Here is a 22461-nt window from a genome sequence, read left to right on the forward strand (position 1 = left end):
TGCCCACCAAGAGAAACCACCCAGCTTCTTCACATTTGCCCACGAAAACATGGGTGGTCGCAAGGCGTGGGGTCAACCGTAGTAATAAAGCGAAGGCAGTCTCTAAAAGTGTCCAGACGTTTATTTGCGTCCTACAGAGAAAGTTCTGCCTTTGTGTAGCAAACATTCTACAAAAAAGGGGATGGGGTGGCCTAGCAGTTAAGACGCTGGGCTTATCAGCCGGGTGGTTGGCAGCAGTTCAAGACCTGAGCACCGTGCGATGGGGTGAGCTCCTGTCCCTTGCTCCAGCTCCTGCTCATCTAGCAATTTGAAAGCATGCAGATGCAAGTAGACAAATAGGTACCATTCCCGTGGGAAGGTAACAGTGTTCCATGCATCTTTGGTGTATAGCCATGGCGGCCACACAACCCCGAAAAACGTCTTCAGACAACGTTGGCTCTCTCAGCCAAGAAACGGAGATATGCACACCTCCTGGAGTCAGACATGACCAGACAGGGGAAACCTTTACCCTTTTACCTTTTCAAAATTTGATCATGTTGAGATACCTGGTTCTTGGCTCGGAGGAGTGCTAATTGTGGGGGTTTTTTCCCCAACAAAACATCATTCAGCACAATGTGGCTTACAAAAGTGTGTGAATCTGCATAAGGACATTGAGATAGAGGTCTAAGTTAACCTTTGTCCTCTCTCTCTCTCTCTCTCTCTCTCTCTCTCTCTCTCTCTCTCTCTCTCTCTCTCTCTCTCTCTCTCTCTCTCGTCCCTGAAGTACTTTTTTCTTAGTATTTTCCTTCAAACGTGGCTTGCTCTCCACTCATCGTGGTTTCCCTTTGCTCAGTGCAATGCTCCCCCATTTCGAGCAGGTGCATTAGGGAGGCAACCACAACACTTCCCAGCTTTAAATTTTTAAAGATAACTTAACGGAAGGTCTGAGCAAGTGGTGGAGAGCACCAGCAAATGCAGAGCTGAATTTGGCAGTGACTTGAATTGTGTGTGTGTGTGTGTGTGTGTGTGTGTGTATGCTTTTAAAATGAAGTTATTGTGTCCCTCTGGAAACTGTGACATTGCCTGATGGCTTCCTGGACACGTCTAGGCAGGGATTTTTTAGGAACAATGCTGGCATGGTTGATGTTGTGTTCTTCAAGTATCTTTTTTTAAAAACCTCCCTGTCTTAATAAACAGTCCTTGGCTTTTCTGGTTCCTTCTCTCCCTTCTCCCTTCTCCTTCTCCCCCTTCTCTCGCTTCCCCTCCTTCTCCATTCTCCTTCTTCACTTTCTCCCTTTCTCCTCCTCTCCTTCTCCTCTCCCCCTTTCCCTTCCTCTTCTCCTTCGTTGAAGGCCTCGCCCGTCCTCTGATTCGACTGGTCAATGCTCTCACGGGCAGCTGCAACTGGGCATCAGGCACCAAACATATCGGGACGCTAAACAACTCACAAAGGCGGGCATCTCACAGACGATCTGCAAAATCGACGACTAGACCAGACAAGACGAAGGAACTGAGCAGAACGAGAAATCGTTTCTTGCAGTTGCCTTTCTCAGCTCAGAAGCTGAAGACACTCCTGGCCCACTTGTGCTTTTGTTGATCACTGGCATACGTGGGGCTCCGAGCCAAGCCTATCCCTGGGCATGAATTGATGCTCTGTTGAGGGAAAATGTTTTGAAAGGCGCAGGGAAGAGCTGTGGCGTAAACATGCGGAATTGGAGGAATGTGCTGGACAGAACGTGGGGCTTGATGAAAATAGGATGGCTTTTGCTAAACTTGTCCAGGTCAAAAGTCAGGATTCTTGACCCCGGCTGTCTTAGATCAGAGTTGGCAGACTCAAGAAGTCTGGGTGACCCTTGGGTTTATTTATTATTTATTTAAAAAAGCAGTGACTGAACGTGATTATGGGGAACTGGGCAAAGCTGGCTGTTTTAGGGAAGGAAACCAAGGTCTGGAATGCGATGGAGAGGGCAAGAATAATAAAAGCTTTGTAAGCATTCTTTCTGGAACAAGCCGTGGCTTTCTGCTTTGCTGAGCAGGGAGGTTTTGACTAGCTGACGCTGTGTGTTCTTTAGCCTTTGGCTTTTGTGCAGATCGGGATGCTGGGATAGCTGCCTCTGGCACCTGGCAAACACTTCATGCGTCAGGTGTGGGTGTGTTTCATAACATCCCCTCCTTCAGCTGCTGGACCGTGTCTTCAGCCCGACATCAGCCCGAACTGCAGAGCAAAGCAGAAAGCCGAGGCAGATTGCTGTGCTTTGCAAACATTGCGCCTTCGTTTGTACGAGCCAGACACAGCCACAGCAGTGGAGACCTAACAGGTTGTCCTCAACTTATAACCGTTTCAATCCGTCAGAATAGAGCTGGAAGGGACCTTGGAGGTCCTGTAGTCCAACCTCCTGCCTCAAGCAAGGAGACCCTATACGAATTGAGACAAGGGTCTGTCCAGTCTCTTCTTAAAAGCCTCGAATGATGAAGCCCCCACAGCTTCTGAAGGCAAGCCGTTCCACTGGCTGATTAAACAGCTGGTTGGACGGAAGCTAGAATTTAGTAGCATGAATAATATACTTAAGCATCTGTCACTCAAAGCCCCTAGGGATTTTTGGATTATGGAGGTTGAAAATGATCCTCAGGTCAAAACACTATTTTCAGCAGCTCACCCTCCTAAGCCAACTTCAAACCCCAAGTAGGTTGAGGAATTTGGGTCAGGGGGCAAAATAGGCCCTACAAGGATAGAGGTCAATTTCAAGAGAATATCTCAGCGTATTTCCTTCCTGAGCCTCAGCAAGGTAGAACTGCAGCTGATCCACCCATGGCAGATTGCGCCCAAGTCTTGCAAAGATGTCACGTTCTTCTTTTAGATCTTTGCCACACTCCCAAGGAGAGCAACCAAGGATTATACCTCCTGGTTTCCTGAATGTGCGCTTTTGTGTTGCAGTTCAGCTTCCTTCAGCCCCAAGGTCTGAAGGAAACCATCTTTTTTCCCCCTCCCCTGGCTGGGGGCTGGGGGGTAAGAGAAGACAGCATCTGTTTTGAAAAAGAGTCCCAGCACTCCTGGCTACTGGCATTTCTCTCCTCTTGTCAACAAAGCATCTGTCCAATGCCAGCTGCTCCAAGGTTGTTTGTTGATCTGCTTTAAGCAGAAGAGCTCAGAGGCCTTGAGGGACCCAGGTTGAGAGATTATCTTCCACCTTGGATGGTCACAACAGAGGATTCCCTGCTTTAGTCATCACGGCTGAGTCAGAAGGCCCAAGAGAAGACTTTGTTTTTGTCCCTTGAGAACGTGACACAATACCTCCAGAGAGAGAGAGAGAGAGAGAGAGAGAGAAGAGAGAGAGTGTCAAAAGTCAGATTACTTAGCAAATGAGATGTTGTATTGCCTCCACTGCAGCTCTGATTCCCCAGACAATCAGCAACCTGTATTTTAGATGCCTGACTTCTTATCTCATCCTGTTGCCAAACTGGATGGACAAAGTTGACATTAGGAGAGGCTATCCCAGCCTGATTATCTACCGTTTCATCTGGGCGCCTCCTTGTGAGAAGGCTTTGGTGGAAGTCCATCTGCCCACCTGCTGGTTGCAGGTGGGCCACCCAGCCCCGCTGCTCTCCTCCCCCTGGGCTCAGGGTCAGGTTGAATGAAAGAGAGCAACGATAGGCAAAATCAAACAGGGCAGAGGGAGATGTCTAAACTCAGCGGGGCTGAGAAGTGAGAACAAAGAAAAGCTTGTTTCCTTCCCTCCCACCGATGTGATTCAGGGTCATCTGTAGAAACCAAACCAAGCTGGGCCATCGAAGGTCAGCAGATGTTTACAAGGGAGCTGTGTTGTTATCTAACTTCTTGTTAGTTCCCTCTGCAATTCCAGTGTTGACCGGACAAGTGGTGTGGTTAGGTGTGGTTGTTGGCTTTAAATCCAGTTCTCTTTCTGTGTGTGTGTGTGTGTGTGTGTGTGTGTGTGTGTGTGTGTGTGTGTGTAGGTTGGCTTTTCCCAGAGAGCTGGATCAAGGAGAAGAAAAAAAAAAAACACGGTGGAAAACGGTGTTCCATCCTTGAGCAAATGGCTTCTTTGTCCGTTCTCTCTTTTCTCATCCCTTCCTCCCTCGATCCCCTCCTCGCAATCTGGACAATTCCTGAGCATCCTGCGGAGGGAAGAGGTAGCGAAGCAACGGAGAAAGAGTTAGGGTCAATCTGAACAATTAACGTGGATTCTGCTCTCTGCAGTCTGGGGGAGCAATTTGCAATCTAAGATCAGAAGAGGAAGCAGCTTGGGATAGCATTAGAGGAAGTGAGAAAGAAAGAGGCGGCGGGCTTGCTGATTTGATGTGGGAGGCTTTCCTGGGTCATATTCACGTGTCAACATTTTGAAAATGCATCACAGGGCAGAGGGACCAAAGGAAGGTGTGGGTGTAGCGTTGATTCATGTGTGCTGATTGTATCTGTTTTTTATTTTTTATTTTTTTGAGGTGGTGCCTTCAAATCAGGGTTTACTCTCAACAAATGGCTGGAGAAGTCCCAGCAGTTTTCTTGGCCAGATTTCAGCTTGCCGTTGCCTCCTTTCTAGGGCTGAGAAGGTGTGACTGGCCCAAGATTACCCAGCTAACTTGATGTCTAGAACTCACAGTCTCCTGGTTTCTGTCCCGATGCCTTCAACACTACACCACCAGCCTAGTGGTTAAGCTGCTGGCCTAAAAAACAGGAGATGGTGAATTCTAGTCCTGCCTTTGGCATGAAAGCCAGCTGGATGACTTTGGATCAATCACTAGGAGATGGTGAGTTCTAGTCCTGCCTTTGGCATGAAAGCCAGCTGGGTAACTTTGGCCCAATCCCCAGGAGACGGTGAATTCTAGTTCCGCCTTAGGAATCAAAGCTAGCTGGGTGACTTTGGACCAATCACCAGGAGACGGTGAATTCTAGTTCCGCCTTAGGCATGAAAGCTGACTGGGTAAATTTGGCCCAATCTCTCTTTCTCAGCTGAACCCACCTTACAGGGTTGTTGTTATGGGGAAAATAGGAGGAGGAAGAAGCATTAGGTACGTTTGCCTCTTCGAATTGCTTATAAAGTAATAAAAGTGAGATAAAAATCCAGTGAATAAAACAAAGAAATATCCAGAACCGGGATGTTTGAAATATATAGAAGCAGTCTTGTGGAATCAACCCCTTCACAATGGAAAAACAGAAAGGGGTGGGGGGTTCCACAGGCTGATGGATGTATATATTATTTACACACTACAGTGTGAATTGGTCAAGAAAGAGACTGTTGATTTAAAGCTCCTGGAAAAACCAGACATTCACTGAGTCACAGATCAGTCTGAGCGTTTCTGTCATCACCTTTGAGTTTCCTTTGAATGAAATGCTTCAACGCTTCCCCTCAGTCTGGGCTCAATCCTGAATTTTCCCTCCCCCCCTCCCCCCTCTTTCATAGGTGGGAAAAAGTTCCAGTTTAATACCACGGAGAAACACGTTACCCTCTACCACGAAGAGGGCTCTTCTTCCGTCTTGGTGGGAGCAGAAAACAAGCTTTACTACTACAATTTTGAGGACTCCACCAGCCACGTGGTAAGGAGGCTGGGAAAGGGAGGGTGAAATTGCTCCTCCAAGCATTAATTTTAGAGTTGGAGAGTTAATTTTAGAGTTGCAGAGTTCTCCGATCCAGCCTTCTCAAGAGGTGCTGGATTCTGGAAAACACCTGGTATCCCCTGCCACTTATGAGGGACTTCCACTTCCCCCCCTCTCTGAATCATCTCTTCCGCTGGGACCGGTTTAGAAACTGGCAATGTGTCGGTAGCTAATGGCGCTGCCGCAGCAACAAGAGATGGGTTGTTATGTTTACAACTGGGGTGGAAAGTTTTATACTACCTGTAGAAAGCTGTTGCAGAATGGAGCGCAACCCTTCGGTAGCCCCGCTAGCCAGAACAGAACAGAATAACAAGAGTTAGAAGGGACCTTGGAGGTCTTCTAATCCAGAGGTCCCCAACCTTTTGGGCACCAGGGACCGGTTCTGTGGAGAAAGGTTTTTCCATGGACTGAAGAGTGTGTGGTTTTGTGTGCTGCCTGCATCCCACGGATGGGGCTTTGCTTGTTTGTGCAGACCGGTTGCTGGCATGCCACAGACCAGTACCGGTACACAGACTGGGGGTTGGGGGCCCCTGTTCTAATCCAAGCAAGAGACCCTATTCCATTCCAGACAAATGGTTGTCCAATCTCTTCTTAAAAACCTCCAGTGTTGGAACACCCACAACTTCTGGAGGCAAGGAGTTCCACGGATTAATTGTCCTCACTGTCAGGAAATTTCTTCTTAGTTCTAGGTTGCTTCTCTCCTTGATTGATTTCCAGTTCATTGTTTCTTGTCTTATTTCTTCCCCATTCCTCTTTTGTACAGGAACATTTTGATGTAGATATATCCAGGTCCCTGTGTGACAATCCCGTAAGTTTGGATTAATACTTCCTTCCTTCCTACCTTCCTTCCTTCCTTCCTTCCTTCCTTCCTTCCTTCCTTCCTTCCTCCCTTCCTTCCTTCCTTCCTCCCTTCCTCCCTCCCTCCCTCCCTCTTTCTTTCTTTCTTTCTTTCTTTCTTTCTTTCTTTCTTTCTTTCTTTCTTTCTTTCTTTCTTTCTTTCTTTCTTTCCTTCCTTCCTTCCTTCCTTCCTTCCTTCCTTCCTTCCTTCCTCCCTCCCTCCCTCCCTTCTTTCCTTCCCTCCATTCCTCCTCCTTCCTTTTCCTCACCTTCATCTTTTCTTCATTTCTTTTTCAGGAGGAAGCCACCAATTATCTCACCCTCATCGAGAAGTACCAGGACAAGGTGTTGATTTGTGGCACCAACGCCTGCAGGCCAACCTGCTGGAACTGGGTAGGGTCCATGGTTGCCTCTTCTTCCCTTTTGTGCGACCTTTGTGGAATGTTGGCAAAAATGAGACTTGAGGATATCACCTTTGACCTTATTTTCTGTCCTCTGCAGGTCGATGGGAAGAAAGAGCCGGGCATCGGTGCCCAGAGCTTAGCTCCTTTTGGCCTTGATAAAAATTCCCTCGTCCTTATTGATGGTAAGTCTAATGAAATCAAAGCTCATCGTGGTGAATCCACCAGTGAACTTCTCCAGATCATTTGCTCTGAAGCCATCTTCCACATTCACTGTAGAGTTAGTTTTACATTCTCCATGATGTCATAAAAGGTCTTGGGGTGGCTTTGGGACCCCCTTTTAATTTTTGTAAGTATTTAAATAGACGGATATGATGTCTTTTGTATCTTCCTTGTTTCTGGAATCCCAAGTTCCCTCTTGAAGGGTACGTCCTTCTGTTGGGAAGGCTCGTTGTAGACATTTCTCATTGCACAATGCCCGTGATGGAATCCCCAGGGGAAATTACATATCTCCCTTGTGAGAACTCTTTTTGGAATTGGTTGGTTGAGACATTTCTTCAGCTTCTTCCTCATCTTCCTTCTTGTCTCACAGGCAATGACATCTATTCGACTATCCGGAAATACCAATCCAATGGACGGATCCCTCGTTTCCGGCGGGTCCGAGGAGCTGCCGAACTTTACACCAGTGACACAGTCATGACGAGTAAGTGTTGCAGTTCTGGAAGAAACAATTGTGCGACAATGTTGTGCTTTCTAACCCTGGCAAAAAAAATATGACAGGGTTATAGTGCCTGGCAAGGAGGGATAAGGCAACGTGCGCAGTTAGTTCCTGCTTTGCCTTCAAGACGTGCTGTGAGAACATGGCTTGCATTGAGGGCTGGCTGGAAGGCAGAATGGCTAGTCAGAAAAACTCAGTTGGCTCAGCCGGTTGATCAAGTCCTCAGAAGCTCCTTTTCAAGGAGGTTGAAGACCACCATTTCAATTTTCCCATGACGCCCTGCATTGGAAGATCATGGGGCATTGTGGGGGCCTTCTTAATAGGTGTTCCCACCTACCCAGAAACGGTGCAGATCAATGTTGCTGCAACCATAACTCTATGGGAAATTGGATTCCCCTGTTCACAAGGCTCGGTTCTCTCAAGAGCAGAGAGACCAGGGGTTCTTCAACCCCCACCAAGTAGAAGATGAGCTTTGGGCTTATGGAGGAAGACTTAAAACAAACACAACTCTTGCCCCGAGGAGTTAGATGGAACAAGAAAGAGCCATTCAGGTGTCTGCTGTGTAATTAACGTCATGGAGGATGAGTTCTTGAAAGTTGGAAATCTCTGGGGATGAGCCCCAGATGATTCAAAGTTCCTTCCCTTGGTCCCTCTGGAGGACTTTTCCATTCCCAGCTCAGGGGCCTTTCCAAACAGCACAAAAGGGACTGGCTGGGCTTCCCTCCATGCAGGGAGTTGACGTTCCTCTAGTTACGAACTTGGCCTTTAAGCCTTGATGTAACAGAGCCCAAGGGGCACCTTCCATGCACAGAAGGGAGGGGTGGCCAAGCTCGGAGAAGGCCATGGATTTCAGAAGTGCAAAACTGTCTTCATGGGTGGAAAAACACTTATCTCTTGCCTAAACCTTCAAGGATGGTTGGACCTAGGTCACTGGGAGATTCAGGGAGGGCTTAGCAGATGGTGAAAACCTAGCTTGTCTGATGTGTTGGTGTTGCTGGGTCTGATGATTAAATTAACTCATTTTCTTTGTTTGCACAACTTAGTAAGCCCCAAAGCTTTACCAAGGTTAACCCTAACTGGGCTTGCTGTGTGAATCTAATACACCAGAGATCCCCAACCTTTTGGGCACCAGGGACCGGTTACATGGAGAAAGGTTTTTCCACAGACCAGAGAGTGCGTGGTTTTGTGTGCTGCTTGCATCCCACAGATGGGGCTTTGCTTGTTTGTGTGGACTGGGTGTTGGCATCCTGTGGCCCAGCACCGGTCCACGGACTGGGGGTTGGGGACTCCTGTGGTACACCTGAACGGTTTTTCCCTTGATCTGGTTAAATGCATTGCATGACCATTAAAACGGTTGAGAGTAACCAGGCATGGGGTGTTTTGTGAAGGTTCTGAGGAGAAAGATCTGCCCAGGCTGACTGCTTTCATTCTAATCTCACTCCTGCCAGATCCACGGTTTGTGAAGATTGCACCGATCAAGCAAGAAGAGGCCTATAACGACAAGATCTACTTCTTCTTCCGAGAGGACAACCCGAACTGGCCAAATAATCCTTTGGCCCCAAGGAAGATCTCCAGGGTGGCTCAAGTGTGCAAGGTCAAGAATGGGTTTTGAGAAGACTCTTGGGACTCTTTGCTATGTTGGTAGCTTAGTTTTGGTGGGAACCAGTCCATGACTGTCGACAATCCTTGGTGAATGATGACAAGCATATTATGATGCAAACAATTTGGCTCGCCTACTTGCATCAGACATCAGAATATGTAGAAGTCATTCAGTGGTATACCACTGCGTCAATGGTGCAATAATGCTAGGCTGCACCAGGCAATGTGACCTCCAGGTGGCTTGCTATGGGTTCTGTAGAAGCCAATGGGGTCTGTGGCTTGGAACCAGAGTTGAATCCAGTCATGGTGGCTTCTTCAATCAATGATGTCAGAAGCAAAGAACTGGGACCATTCATAAGGTTCCAACATAAAAGATTTATTCAAGGTTATGCACAAGAATCTGGTCAACTAAAGTTCAGCACAAAATTGGCACCAGATCAGGGTCAATGGAATTTGGGAGGGGCTGGACTTGGAGCGCTTGTGGGAACGCAATGATCCTAAGCTGATGACATGCTTAACTCCTCCCTTCTAGCTTTGCCTGCTCTTCTCTTACAAATGATTGCTTAGCAGAATGTATGAACCAATTTGGGACTTCTCATTCCCCTGGAAGATTTTATATCTGAACTTAGATTTGTGCAAAAGGAATGGGAAGGCTGGTGAAATGGGATGCTGTCCATCTAAACCATCTCTGATTAGTTTTTGACCTGGAGCCATAAATGGCTTCCGCAAAGATCACATTTAATTCTCTGTTTTAAAAAAAAATTAGAAGGGCCACTCAAAGCTCAGGAGAGTTTTTTTTTTTGCTGCTTTCCTAGTAAACTCTTTCTTTCCTTCTCTCTGCAGGGTGACAAAGGGGGCAATGGGTCCTTTTCAGCAGCCAAGTGGACAACTCTCCTGAAGGCCATGTTGCTCTGTGTGGACTCAGCCACTAAACGAAACTTTGAGTGGCTTCAGGACGTGTTTATCGTTGAATCGGACCAGTGGTTTCAGACCAAGATCTACGGGCTTTTCCTCAACGAGTGGTGAGTCTTTTGCTCCTTGGACATAAATAAACCACCAGGGGACTTTGGGTTGGCTTTCATCATGGAGGTGGAGAACCTTCTTCCCTTGCAGGAACTTTTCTTCCTTCTTCCCCGTTTTATCCTTGTGGCATGGAATTAGATTATGGCAAGGGCCTCACTTTTATTGGCAATGAGAAACGCCATAAAAATAAGAGTGCCCATTGATGGAAGGCTGGTTGCTTGTGTCTCCTTTCTGCAGGGGTTACTCGGCGGTCTGCGTCTATTCTGTTAGTGACATCAGCAAACTCTTCAGAACGTCTCCCTTGAAAAACTACAGTGGAAAAACCCCTGCTGTGAAGCCAGGACAGGTAAAAAGCAGCGATGAAGATTGGGTGGAAAAGTGATCCTTCCGATATGTAGTCAATTTGGAGACTACATGATAACTCAGAGAGGATGAGCTATAATAGCAATAGCAATAGCAATAAGACTTATATACCGCTTCACATTGCTTAACAGGCCTCTCTAAGCGGTTTACAGATTCAGCCTATTTGCCCCCAACAATCTGGGTCCTTGTTTTACCAACCTCGGAAGGATGGAAGGCTGAGTCAACTTTGAGCCAGTCAGGATCGAACTGCTGGCAGTCGGCAGGATTAACCTGCAATACTGCATTCTAACCACGGCGCTTAATGACTAAATAAATAATGACTAATAGCATAGGGCAATTTTCTCCATCCTATCTTCTTCCACTCCTTTTTACTGCAGATGCAGAAGTGCCTGCCAGAAATATAAAATCACTAATGAGTTTAGTTGGGTTGTGTTGATGTTGTGGTTTCAGCTTGTCCGTATTTAATTTCATTTTTTCTTAGTCTTTTACATGTGTAATTTACAAGAAATCAACAGAGCATTTGTTTAAAAACGGATTGCACACCATGCTCTGTCTATCCAGTCCAAATTATCAGGGATTTTTAGCTTCAGAAAATGAACTTTGTACAAGTTTTTACTCCCACTAGTCACACATGAAACATTTAGGAACAGTTCTTTTCTGAACATTTGTCTACTTTAGTTTAAAGCACATCTCCATCCATGTCACGCTGGAGCAAACTGGGGCTCGCTCGCTCCATCCATCCATCCATCCATCCATCCATCCATCCATCCATCCATCCATCCATCTATCATCTCTTTCTTTCTCTGAACCCTCCACTATTCATTCATCCATCTGTCCATCCATTTTTCCATCCTAGTTCTCTGTCTCTCTATTCATGCATTCACCTATCCATTGTCATCTCTCTCTCTTTCTCTCTCTTTCTATCAACCATCCATCCATCCATTCATCCCTCCATCTCTCTTTCTCCAACCCTTCATCATTCAACCATTTCTCTACCTATCCCTACATCCCACCTTTTTCTTTCTCGCCTCCCTCCCTTCCTCCATCCCTCTCTCATTTTTCCTTTCTTTCTCTTTCTCTCCCTCATTTTTCCTTCCTTCCTTCCTTCCTTCCTTCCTTCCTTCCTTCCTTCCTTCCTTCCTTCCTTCCTTCCTTCCTTCCACCCATTTCTTTCCTGCCCTGTCTCTATTCTACTTTCCTATCTATACCATCTGCCTACCTATCCAATCCTTGGTGTCTTTTCCGACATATTTGACTGTACTCCCTCCCATCCTCCCTATCCATGACAGGTTTGTGAAAAGGATGGACATGTCTCCTGTATTAGCTGTTGAGTATCCCCACTGCTTTAGTCATTCTGAAAACAGGACTCCATTCCTCATGGCTTGCAAACCTGCAGGTTGATTAAGCTTTTAGTAAATCAAAAGCCCGAAGCGCGTGTAATGTTGGGTCTCTGTGGAACTCTCTGTTCATCTCCTTGTTATCATCTCTGTGACTTTCTTGACAGTGTCTAGAAGGAAATGAAAAGACTCCACCTGAGACTTTCAAAGTGATCGACAGCTATCCAGAGTTGGCCGCCCAAATGAACGGGAAAATGGTCTTCTACAGCAAACATCACTATCAGCAACTCGGCGTCCACCAGGTTGAGGTGGCAAATAACGAGATCTACAATGTTCTGTATTTAGCCACAGGTAAACAACAAAGCAATCTGTAATGTGCCTGCTAGTTCCAGAAGTTTTGCGTGAAAGTTTTGGTAGGAAGCCTCTGTGGTTGTGCGAGAGATCTTCTCAACTCAATATAAAAGCATTTGGGGTGTGTGTGTGTGTGTGTGTGTGTGTGTTCTCCAACAATAGTATAAAACTTTGGCTCAGCTGCTCTCCCCCTTATTTTGTAGGGGGAGAATCATGAAATGTGCCCTCTTGAACTTGGCAAGTGCTGGACCTTGTAGCTCTCTCTGGATTAACTCTCTCTTGCTTTGACCCAGATAAAGGTTAGATTGCAACAGCCGGAGAATATAGCCATGAATCAGAGTTGGAGAAATGGGTGGCTTTTCATTTTCATTCTCCCTTTCAGCAGCCTTCTCAGTGCTGTGATCTTGGAAAAGGGAGATTTGATGCTTGAACAATTCCCTGTCCTACCAGCTTTGGGCGTGATGGGCTACACAGTTGAGTGTTGTTGCTTTCTGTGTGACTGAGCTGCCCGTATCGGGTTCGTGTCACCATGACGAGAGGTGTTGTCTCTTGCTTATCGGGGGTGGGGGTGGGGTTAAGAATTGTGTGATCAAATGAGAGATTGTGGCCATCTGCTCCACTCTCATCTTTCCTGGAATCTTCCGGCTGTTTCTCGAATGAGAACTCTTGCGGACAATTCTCAGAATCCAAATGTTTGATTGCTGGGATAAGACCATAATATGGGAATTAGTCAAGGATGGAAGAGCAGGAGAAAAGGTCCTTTCCAAAGGGTTACATAGTCAAATCCACCAAAGTGGAGAATGCCATAATGCCTCTCGGGTGCCCTTGACTGTTGTCGTTTGGATGGACAAAACTTTAATTTGGTTGTTTTCTCAAACTATAAAATACAAAGAGAAAACTCTAACAAGTAATAGAAAACTTAGAAGAAAGGGAAGGGAAAAGAAAGAAAGATAGTGTGACGAGGGAAAAGAATAAAGCACCGACTTCCGACTCTCTTTAGCGCAGGAGAAGATAACCACATTACAATCGCAGCTTTTTTACTTTTACACAACAATGTGTGCCAACCCTCTCTATAACAATAAAAGGTAAAGGTACCCCCACACATGCGTGCTAGTCGTTTCCGACTCTAGGGGCCGGTGCTCATCTCCGTTTCAAAGCCGAAGAGCCAGCGCTTGTCCGAGGATGTCTCCGTGGTCATGTGGCTGGTATGACTAGATGCCAAAGGCGTACGGAACGCTGTTACCTTCCCACCGTAGCGGTCCCTATTTTTCTACTTGCATTTTTACGTGCTTTCGAACTGCTAGGTTGGCAGAAGCTGGGACGAGTAACAGGCGCTCACTCTGTTACGCGGCACTCGGGATGCGACCCGCCAAACTGCCAACCTTCTGATCAACAAGCTCAGCGTCCTAACCCACTGAGCCAGCGCGTCCCTATTCTATAACAATAAACCTATCTAATTAGCAAAAGCAAAAGCAAAACTTCCTTTATTCTTTTTCATTACAAGCACAGTATCCGGAAGCAGTTTCAAAACAGAAACAGGATTAGATATATTCTCTTCTTTGGACAAAAGAATCAGTTTGACCATCTCTGCTTCTCTTTACTGTGGGGAATAATATATACCTCTACTGACTCATGAATATTTATCCTAATTCATATTAAGGGAATCCTCTATATGATTTCGTGGTGTTTTTTTTCCCTCCTCACCATCCATGTCCCTGTCTTCATCTTGCTAATCCTTCTTTCTCCTCATCTCACATACAGACAAAGGAAGCATCCATAAGGTGGTCGTCTTGCCAAAAGGACCCATGAATATTCTGGAAATCCAGCCTTTCCAATCCCAGGCGGTCATCCTTGCCATGACTTTAGACCATTCAAGGGTAAGAAAGACTCTACAGTGTGGAGACTTAAATCACGATGAGTGGTAGCACGTGAGTGTCCAGCTGTTGTTGGACTCCGGTTTCCAGCTTCCTCTATCATTGGTCCTTCTGACCAGGATGTCAACTTTTGGTTTCATGACCTTGGGATGGCTGCCCATTTTCCACAGCTGGTTGACTCTCTCTTGATGGGTCAAGGAAGCTCGTTTCAATGGCTCCTTTGTTTTATTTTGCAGAATGAATTAATTGTGGCTTCGGCCAACGAGGTGGTGCAGCTCCCCATGGCCTCTTGTGGGGCATATCAGAACAACTGTGGGAGCTGTGTGCTGTCCAGAGACCCCTACTGTGGATGGCTCAATGAGGAATGTACTTCTATTTATGAGCAGGAAAATGGGTAGGTTACATAATTTATATAATTGGTTTGATGGTGACATGGCACATCTGAGATCACCAGAGCTTCTTAAACCAGACAAGTGTTTGTAAAACATAAGTGTGATGTCACTTTCTCAGTTGGGTGTATTCATGCAACTGTGGTCCATTAAGTTAGGTAAAGATCTTATGGGTTATATTCCCACATGCTAAGCTTGGTTAGTGTTGACTTTTTTTTGAATGGCTTCTCTCTTGCATGAAGCCAACCAAGTTGATTGTTGATTGAACTAGTTTATTGTACAAAACTAGAAAAGTGGTTAATTTAGCAAACCAGTAAAAATGTGTAAAAATGGGGCCTCCGAATAAGGCAATGAAATTTTCTTCATTGATTATGAATCTTCAGCTATTTTTTTTGACCAGCTAAACAAATGTAAATAATCATGTACTACTGTATATCTTTTATGGAGATGCAGCAGGCTGACTCTTTGATGGCCTAATTTATGAAGAAATATGATGTTTAACTTGATTTTTATTTTTATTTTATTCAGAACCTTACTGCAGTCTCTAAGCCATGATGTCCCTCAAAACATTTGTCCTACTTCAAACAACTTGACCTCCGGAGGTAATATTCACAAAAATACTTGAGTGTAAAGAAGAAGGCGGCAGCAGATGTTTCCTGCAAAGATCTGTGAAAATACGTTTTAAAAAGCCCATGAGAAATTAGGAAAAGGAAGAAGTTAAGGGGGGAAAAATGAGGTTTTGTTAGAAAGAATAGCCCCCGGATAAAGTGTTGAAGTAGCAGTGGATTGCAGGGAAAAAAAAAGTTTGTGATTTTAGAACGAACAGAAAGAATAATTAACTGAGCTGGTATTCTGAAAGTTGATGGAGGCTTATAAAACTCACCACATTCAGTTTCGTTGGTTTGTTAAGTGGTAGCTGCCCCAAACTTTGGTCTAGCAAAGTGAAACAAATTAGGAATCGCACAACCCTGAAATAATCAGTTAAAAATATACAGAAATGTGAAGGTGCACACGTGCTAATCAGCTGAAAGCTTGTTGGAAAAGGAAGATTTTTTCAGGCTTTTCCTGGAAGTCGGGTACCATCTGAACCTCTGGAATTAGCATCTTCTATCACAGAAGTCCCCAACCTTTTGGGCACCCGGGACCGGTTCCGTGGAGAGAGGTTTTTACCGCAGACCGGAGGGTGCGTGGTTTTGTGTGCTGCCTGCATCCCACGGATGGGGCTTTGCTTGTTTGTGCAGACCGGTTGCTGGCATGCCGTGACCTAGTACTGGTCCATGGACTGGGGGTTGGGGACCCCTGTTCTATAATATGGAGGAAACCACAGAGAAGGCCAGCCATGAAGCTTGGACAGGGAAGAGATTCTTAGCCAGTTTTCCCAAGAAGACCAGACCAGACCAATAAACAATTTTAATTTGTTGGGTTTGGTGACAAATATGAAAAAAGGCCCTCTAATGACGCTGGCTTGACAATAGATGTGGAGCAGACAATCTCTTCGCAACCTGAAAAAAACACTTCATGGGAACTACCACAAGACTCTAGCCTGAGGGCTTTGAAAGATGTTGAGACTCTAGAATAGAGGTGTCAAACTGGTGGCCAGTGAGCCGGATGTGTCGTGCACAAGCCATGCCTGCCCTGGCTTTGCAAAGGCAAAAAATGTCACGATCCCTCAGGTGACACGATTGAGTTTGATACCCATGCTCTAGAAAGAGTGCAGAGAAGAGCAACAAAGATGAATAGGGGCCTGGAAGCTAAAACACATGAGGAATAGTTGCAGGAATTGGGTATGGCCAGTCTAGAGAAAAGAAGGACTAGAGGAGACATGATAGCAGTGTTCCAGTATTTGAGGGGATGTCTCAAAGAAGAGGGGGGTCAACTTATGTTCCAAAGCCCCTGAAGGCAGGACAAGAAGCAACAGATGGAAACTAATGAAGGAGAGAAGCAACCTAGAATTAAGGAGAAACTTTCTAACAGGGAGGACAATTAACCAGTGGAACAGTTTGCCACCAGACGTTGTGGGTGCTCCATCAGTGGAGGTTTTTAAGAAGAGACTGGACAGCCACTTGTCTGGAATGGTAGAGGGTCCCCTTATTGAGCAGGGGGTTGGACTAGAAGACCTCCAAGGTCCCTTCCAACCCTGTTTTTCTGGTTGTTTAAAAGGAGATGAGAAATATTCACAAAAGGAGACAGGGATGCCCAGTCTGTCCCACCACTGAGCTTTCCTTTTTTTTCTTCCCCTTTCCTTCCTTCTCCTCAGGAAACACTAGCGGTCCATACTCAAAGAATGTCAGTGTGACTCTACATTCCCGCTATTTCTTGACTTGCTCTCAAGAATCTCATTATGCTAATTACACCTGGTACCATAATAACCATTCAGTTGCAAATTGCAGTTCTGGACACCGTCACTGCCTTCATTTCATTGACAATATGACCGACCAGCTCTATGGCACGTATTCCTGCGTATCTGAAGAAGACTGGTTCTCTCAGACAGTCCTAACTGAATACCTGGAAGACCCCTCTAAGGCCAAAGAGGACAAGCTTGCAAAATCAGTGGCGCTTACCTCCACGCCATTTTTATCGTTCTGGCTGGGTTTACTGCACATGTTAGCCATAGTCTTGATCATCCAATAAAGCCTGATCTTCTGTAGACTTTCACACCATGTCCTTACTTGGCTGGATATTCAGGAGCATTTCTGCTGAAGACATGTCACAGGTCAGATGGCTGTAGAGTTGAGGATCGAAGGTCATTGCAGATGGTCTTCAAAGCAACGTCTCCTTGATCTTCTTGACATCTGGATGGAGGCAAGGGAGAAGAATAGACTCCAGAGAAGGAAAATGACTGATATCCTCAGAGTCACTTGTTGAGATGGGTAATTCTAAAAACTGGACAATTAACATCATAAATAAATGTATCAGGCAAGAAGACCATAAAAACTCTGTGGTGGCCTTGGCTAATCTAACCTCGAAAATGAAGATGAGTTGCCTAGAAGCAGATTAGGATTTACAAGGTCTATTTGCACAGGATCTCTGCCAGAAGACTGTCCGGTGGCTTTTCAACAAGTTAACTCCTTCCCATCTGTCCATTCGTAGAACCAGCTTGATTCCATGTTTGTGCAGGAATCCAGTTTGAGAAAATGGCCTTTTCAATTTTTCCACCACCTTTGTTGGTGTTACTGCTGCTTATTAAAGAAAATAGCGACTGCCAGCTAAAGCTGTCCAGGTCTGTAGGCCATAAACCTTTGGAAAAATCCCTTTTTGTATTTCTGAAAGGTTGCAGAATATTTATTTATTGTATTTTCCCTTTGTGGGAGAGAACGCTTCCAATTATTTCCTTTGTAAACGTTTGTTCCCTGACCTATATTGCCCATTTCCCCCAATTCAGTTGTATCCTGTTTCTTTAAACAATTGTGGTCTGTTTGTTGTTGTCGTGTTTTTTTTAAAAAAAATCCACCCAATTGCTTCCTTTGGGAAGTTGTGGTTTCATGTTTCTTGGTCAATGAAGGGTTTCAATCATGTAAAGATGGACTAGGAGAGCTAGTTGCAAATGCCCACATTTCAAGATGGTGGGTGAAAGAAGAAGCAATGGCTGAACATTTGAGGTGGGGAAGTTCTGATTCCTGGAGAACAGATCTTAAAGAGGAGCAGAGAGTTTTTTGGGTAAATCTTTGCAATGAAGTTGTCCAATCTGGTGCAAAATTGCTCACCTTATGGCCGACCAAGACTCATCCTTAAGCCACTTCCCAACGCTCGCTTGTGATCCAACCATTGTTAAGGGACCATTGTCTGGAGAATCAACTGTGAAAAGAATCAGTCTTCCTTCCATTGAGTACCTCTTGGTCTTTCAAGCCCAAAAGGCAATTTTGTGCTACACTACATTGGTGGGTTTGTTTTTTTTTTTAAAAAGAGCCATTTCTTATTTCGCTTCAGTACATTTCTTTGTTGTTGATATTGTTATTTTGTGGTCCTTCAATACACTTTGAGCTGCTGTAAGCCTTGATTATGAACAGAAAGGACCCAAAGCGGGGTGTTTTGTGGGGAAGGGCAATCAAAAAAGTCAAGATGGCAGCTGTGTGGTAGAAGGGGGCGGGGCTTTAATCACATGGCTGTGGCCGCCATTTTGAAGGGGGGAGTTTGACGCACATTTCTCATGGATACCTCTGAACCAAAGACTCATTCCTTTTTTTATATTTTTGCTTCCAATTTCTTTGTACCTGAATGTATTTTTTAAATAGAGAGCTTTAAAAATAAAAGAATAAAATGTTGTCAGAATCCACCAGAGTAAAGTCTACATTTCTTAACTCTTTGGGGACTTAGCAGTCTGTGAATTCTCATTGTGGGTGCATCAATCCATCCCAATCTTAATGGCATGTAGACACCTCAGAGGTTTCACCAGATCTCCTCAGGGGTTATTTATGACTGGGATTCAAACTTCTGACAGCTGCAGATCACGTGATCGCTTTTTGAGCAATTGGTAACAATCCACAGTTATGGCCGCTTTCCACATCCCATAGTCACGTGACTGTGATTTTGGGCTCTTCTTGCTGGAAACTGGCTTTTACTTTCATTTTCCAGCACAAATAACCCCAGCCCTTGGCTGAAATGGGTTTGTTTAACAACTGTCATATTTGCTTAACAACTGCAGCATTAAGAAGCACCACCACGCAAACGCTGTAAAATCGGATGCGGTCACATGGTGACCCGCTTAAGCACCACCATGGCTTATGACCATAATTCTGGGCTCAGCTACGGCTACCTCCACAAACATCTGCTGTCATTCGGCTGGCCTTAGATTGGACGCAGATTGTAAGTTATTTTTGGTTGCGCCCTTGTACACATTTCTTTTGAAGTCTGCCCACAGGCACTCTGGGGAAAACAGCTCTAGAACAGCTTCTTCTTTTCCTGTCCTATTGTGATGGTATTTTAGATCTATACAGAGAACTCCAAATTAGTCTTGCTTTTATCCTGCTTCTTCCTTTTTTGTTTCTTGGTTCCGCTCCTAATATAACACACACACACACACACAGCTCTATTTACACGGATGGCTTCAGCGGCTGTTATAAGCCTTCCATTTTTCAGTTCGTCAATACAATAAAAGGAACTAAAAATAAAAGCATCAACGGCAAATACTGGAGATGAGTCACTACGTCTAAGAGTTTTCCCTAGTGTCTTGTTCTTGATGGAAATACCTCTCTTGCTGAATCTGCTAGGACAGGGGTGTCAAACTCAAGTTCATTGAGGGCCACATCAGCATTGCAGTTGCCCTCAAGGGGCCGGGTGGGTATGGCCAGGGTGGGCGTGGCCTACCGGGTGGGCGTGGCTAGAGTGCGTATGACCTACGCATCAAGGGTGCCTATGGGGGCCTAGGCAGGAGTGGGACAGATCTGAGGGTCTCTGGCAGAAGGAGGGTCTCTGGGCCGGGGCCAAGGCAGTGGGGGCCGTTCCCTCACTGTTTCCAGGATGGCTTCGCGGGCCACATGAAACCACTTTGCGGGCCGGATCCGGCCCCTGGGCCTTGTGTTTGACATGTCTGTGCTAGGAGAACCATAGAATTATAGGATGGAAGGGTTGTGAAAGATCTTAGCAACCACCTGACTCAGTGTTTCTCAAACTGGGCAACTTTAAGGCTTGTGGACTTCAGCTCCCAGAATTCCCCAGCCAGCCAGCCAGCCAGCATGGGAAGTTCAAGTCCACACTTCTCGAAGTTGCCCAAGTTAAGAAACACTGAGCTAAACTTACAACTTGCCCAGTGCAGGGGTGAATACTAATAACAGAAGGACGCCAATTATACCTCTCCATATTGGACAACCTGATCATCAAGTTCAGATGTAACTTCGAACGTTCACTAAATGAACGATTGTAAGCCAAGGACCCCCTGTAGAGCCTCTACACAAGAATCTAGTCAAGTACCGGTCAGCACTAAATTGGCATTAGATGAGGGTCAACAGAATTCAAGAAGGGCTGGATGTGGGTCTCTTGTGGCAACGCACGGATTCCAAACTGATGACCTGTTTAATCCCGCCCTCCAGCTCTGCCTCTTTTTCTTCCTATAGAAAGAAAACGATTGTGGGTTGAACTCCTATTGGGATCTGTTTGGATATATAGGTAGTCCTCATTTTACAACAGTTCATTTAGTGACCACTCAGTTGTGGTCGTAAGGAGGACTGTAAAGTGCATTTACTCTAACTACAAAGGTGTTCGACTCCATCAGATCTTCTTGGATTGAAGATGTTAAGCCTCCAATTTTTGAAACGGGGTTTCCCATCTGGGCTGGCTATTTGCATATTCCATACCATTGTAAGACAGAACACTGATCTGAATATCTTTTATTTGAGCACCATGGCTAGTTTAGAAGGCATTAGAAAAAGGGAAATTGAGCACCCCCCCAGCCTGAAAAAGAACGATTACTTAGCTAGTTCTTGCAAAACTGGATGGTTTCCTGTAAAAGGAGGGACTTTCACCAAATTCAAATTGCCCACGGAGCAAAGAGACTCTTCTCTGGCTGGAGAGCAGATGGGCAAAAGTCTGGCAACAGCTGGGGCAGAGCAGGAAGAGGGAAAGGAAGGGCTTCCCATCTGGGCAGAGCTGTTGACAGAAGCCTCTGACCTCAGCAGGAGTCATCAGAGGTGCTTGCCAAAGGCGTCTACTCTCGCTGGACACATGCGCCGGGGGTGGCAGCACACTTGCAAAGAGACATCACCGTGGCTTTTGGTATCCAGCTCACAGTCCAGTCCAATCGCCAAGGATTCTTCCGTTTGTCTCTCTTATCGCTCTCTGTCCCTCTTATCATCTCTCTCTTTATCCCTATAATCTATCTTCTGTCTGTCTGTCTGTCTGTCTCTCTCTCTCTTTCTGTCTGTCTGTCTGTCTGTCTGTCTGTCTGTCTGTCTGTCTATCTATCTATCTATCTATCTATCTATCTATCTATCTATCTATCTATCTATCTATCTAGGGTCTCATGTATCATATCTATCATCTTCATCATCTACATCTATCTTTTCATCTTTGTTGTTGTCTCCCTCTCTCCATCATATATCCCCCCTCCTCTTCCTCTTCTTCCTCTTCATTTTTATCGTGTGTCTCTGTCACATCTCTCTCCCTCTCCCCTCATCTATCATCTATCCAGCCAATGAAACTCTTGGTGGTTGTTATTCTGGTTTAATTTGATTGGAAAACCAATTTTGACTTTCCCCCCCCCAGGGAGTAGTGATCCTGACACACTTCTAATAAATAACAGTACTGATGCTCACTTTAAAAAAAAAAGCAGTCAAGCTTAGCAGGCGTTGACAGACATTCTCAGTGGTAATTTTCAGAGCTAAGCCCCAAATTTCAATTCTTCTTTTTAGTCAAATCTTGTCTGCCTAAATTACTTTCTTCCCATTTGTAAACCCTTGAATATCACAGGGATTTCCCCACCCCCACTCCGACTTCTGCAAATGAATATTCAGGTAAATGTCTACAGAGATTCTCAATCATCCAGGTCATAGTTGCCTTGTGAAAAAAAACATCTTTGGGATGACTATTCAGGTAGAAAGAGAGAGTTTGCATTTCTGGTTTGTATTAATAAGATGACTTCAAAAGAAACCAGACATTTTAAGCAGACCCTTAAGGTAAGGTAAAGGTTCCCCCGCACATGCGTGCTAGTCGTTTCCGACTCTAGGGGCCGGTGCTCATCTCCGTTTCAAAGCCGAAGAGCCAGCGCTTGCCCGAGGACGTCTCCGTGGTCATGTGGCCGGCATGACTAGACGCCAAAGGCACACGGAACGCCGTTACCTTCCCACCGTAGTGGTCTCTATTTTTCTACTTGCATTTTTACGTGCTTTCGAACTGCTAGGTTGGCAGAAGCTGGGATGAGTAACAGGTGCTCACTCTGTTATGCAGCACTCGGGATTCGACCTGCCAAACTGCCGACCTTCTGATCAACAAGCTCAGCGTCCTAACCCACTGAGCCACCGCGTCCCTATCTTAGTATAATTAACAAC

General features: G+C 45.5%; 1 protein-coding gene across 3 annotated transcripts in view; it reads left to right on the forward strand.

Annotated features, from left to right (window-relative positions):
* The window catches only part of SEMA7A (semaphorin 7A (JohnMiltonHagen blood group)), a 31567-nt gene extending 12812 nt beyond the window's left edge, over positions 1–18755 (forward strand). For 2 of the 3 annotated variants that reach the window (XM_083371478.1, XM_083371480.1), the window contains exons 2-14: positions 5397–5530; positions 6354–6398; positions 6725–6820; positions 6929–7013; positions 7421–7531; positions 8995–9140; positions 9989–10167; positions 10406–10514; positions 12036–12219; positions 13981–14096; positions 14330–14487; positions 15011–15084; positions 16740–18755. In XM_083371478.1, the coding sequence (XP_083227604.1) occupies positions 5397–5530; positions 6354–6398; positions 6725–6820; positions 6929–7013; positions 7421–7531; positions 8995–9140; positions 9989–10167; positions 10406–10514; positions 12036–12219; positions 13981–14096; positions 14330–14487; positions 15011–15084; positions 16740–17113 (1811 nt within the window). In that variant the 3' untranslated portion in view covers positions 17114–18755. Of the gene's footprint in view, positions 1–1592; positions 1768–5396; positions 5531–6353; positions 6399–6724; positions 6821–6928; positions 7014–7420; positions 7532–8994; positions 9141–9988; positions 10168–10405; positions 10515–12035; positions 12220–13980; positions 14097–14329; positions 14488–15010; positions 15085–16739 lie in introns of those variants that run through there. The other variant, XM_083371479.1, reaches the window with a different exon arrangement.
* Positions 18756–22461: the final 3706 nt, after the last annotated feature.

The sequence above is a fragment of the Vipera ursinii genome, assembly GCF_947247035.1.
Source record: "Vipera ursinii genome assembly, chromosome: 11".
Taxonomy (NCBI): Eukaryota; Metazoa; Chordata; class Lepidosauria; order Squamata; family Viperidae; genus Vipera; species Vipera ursinii.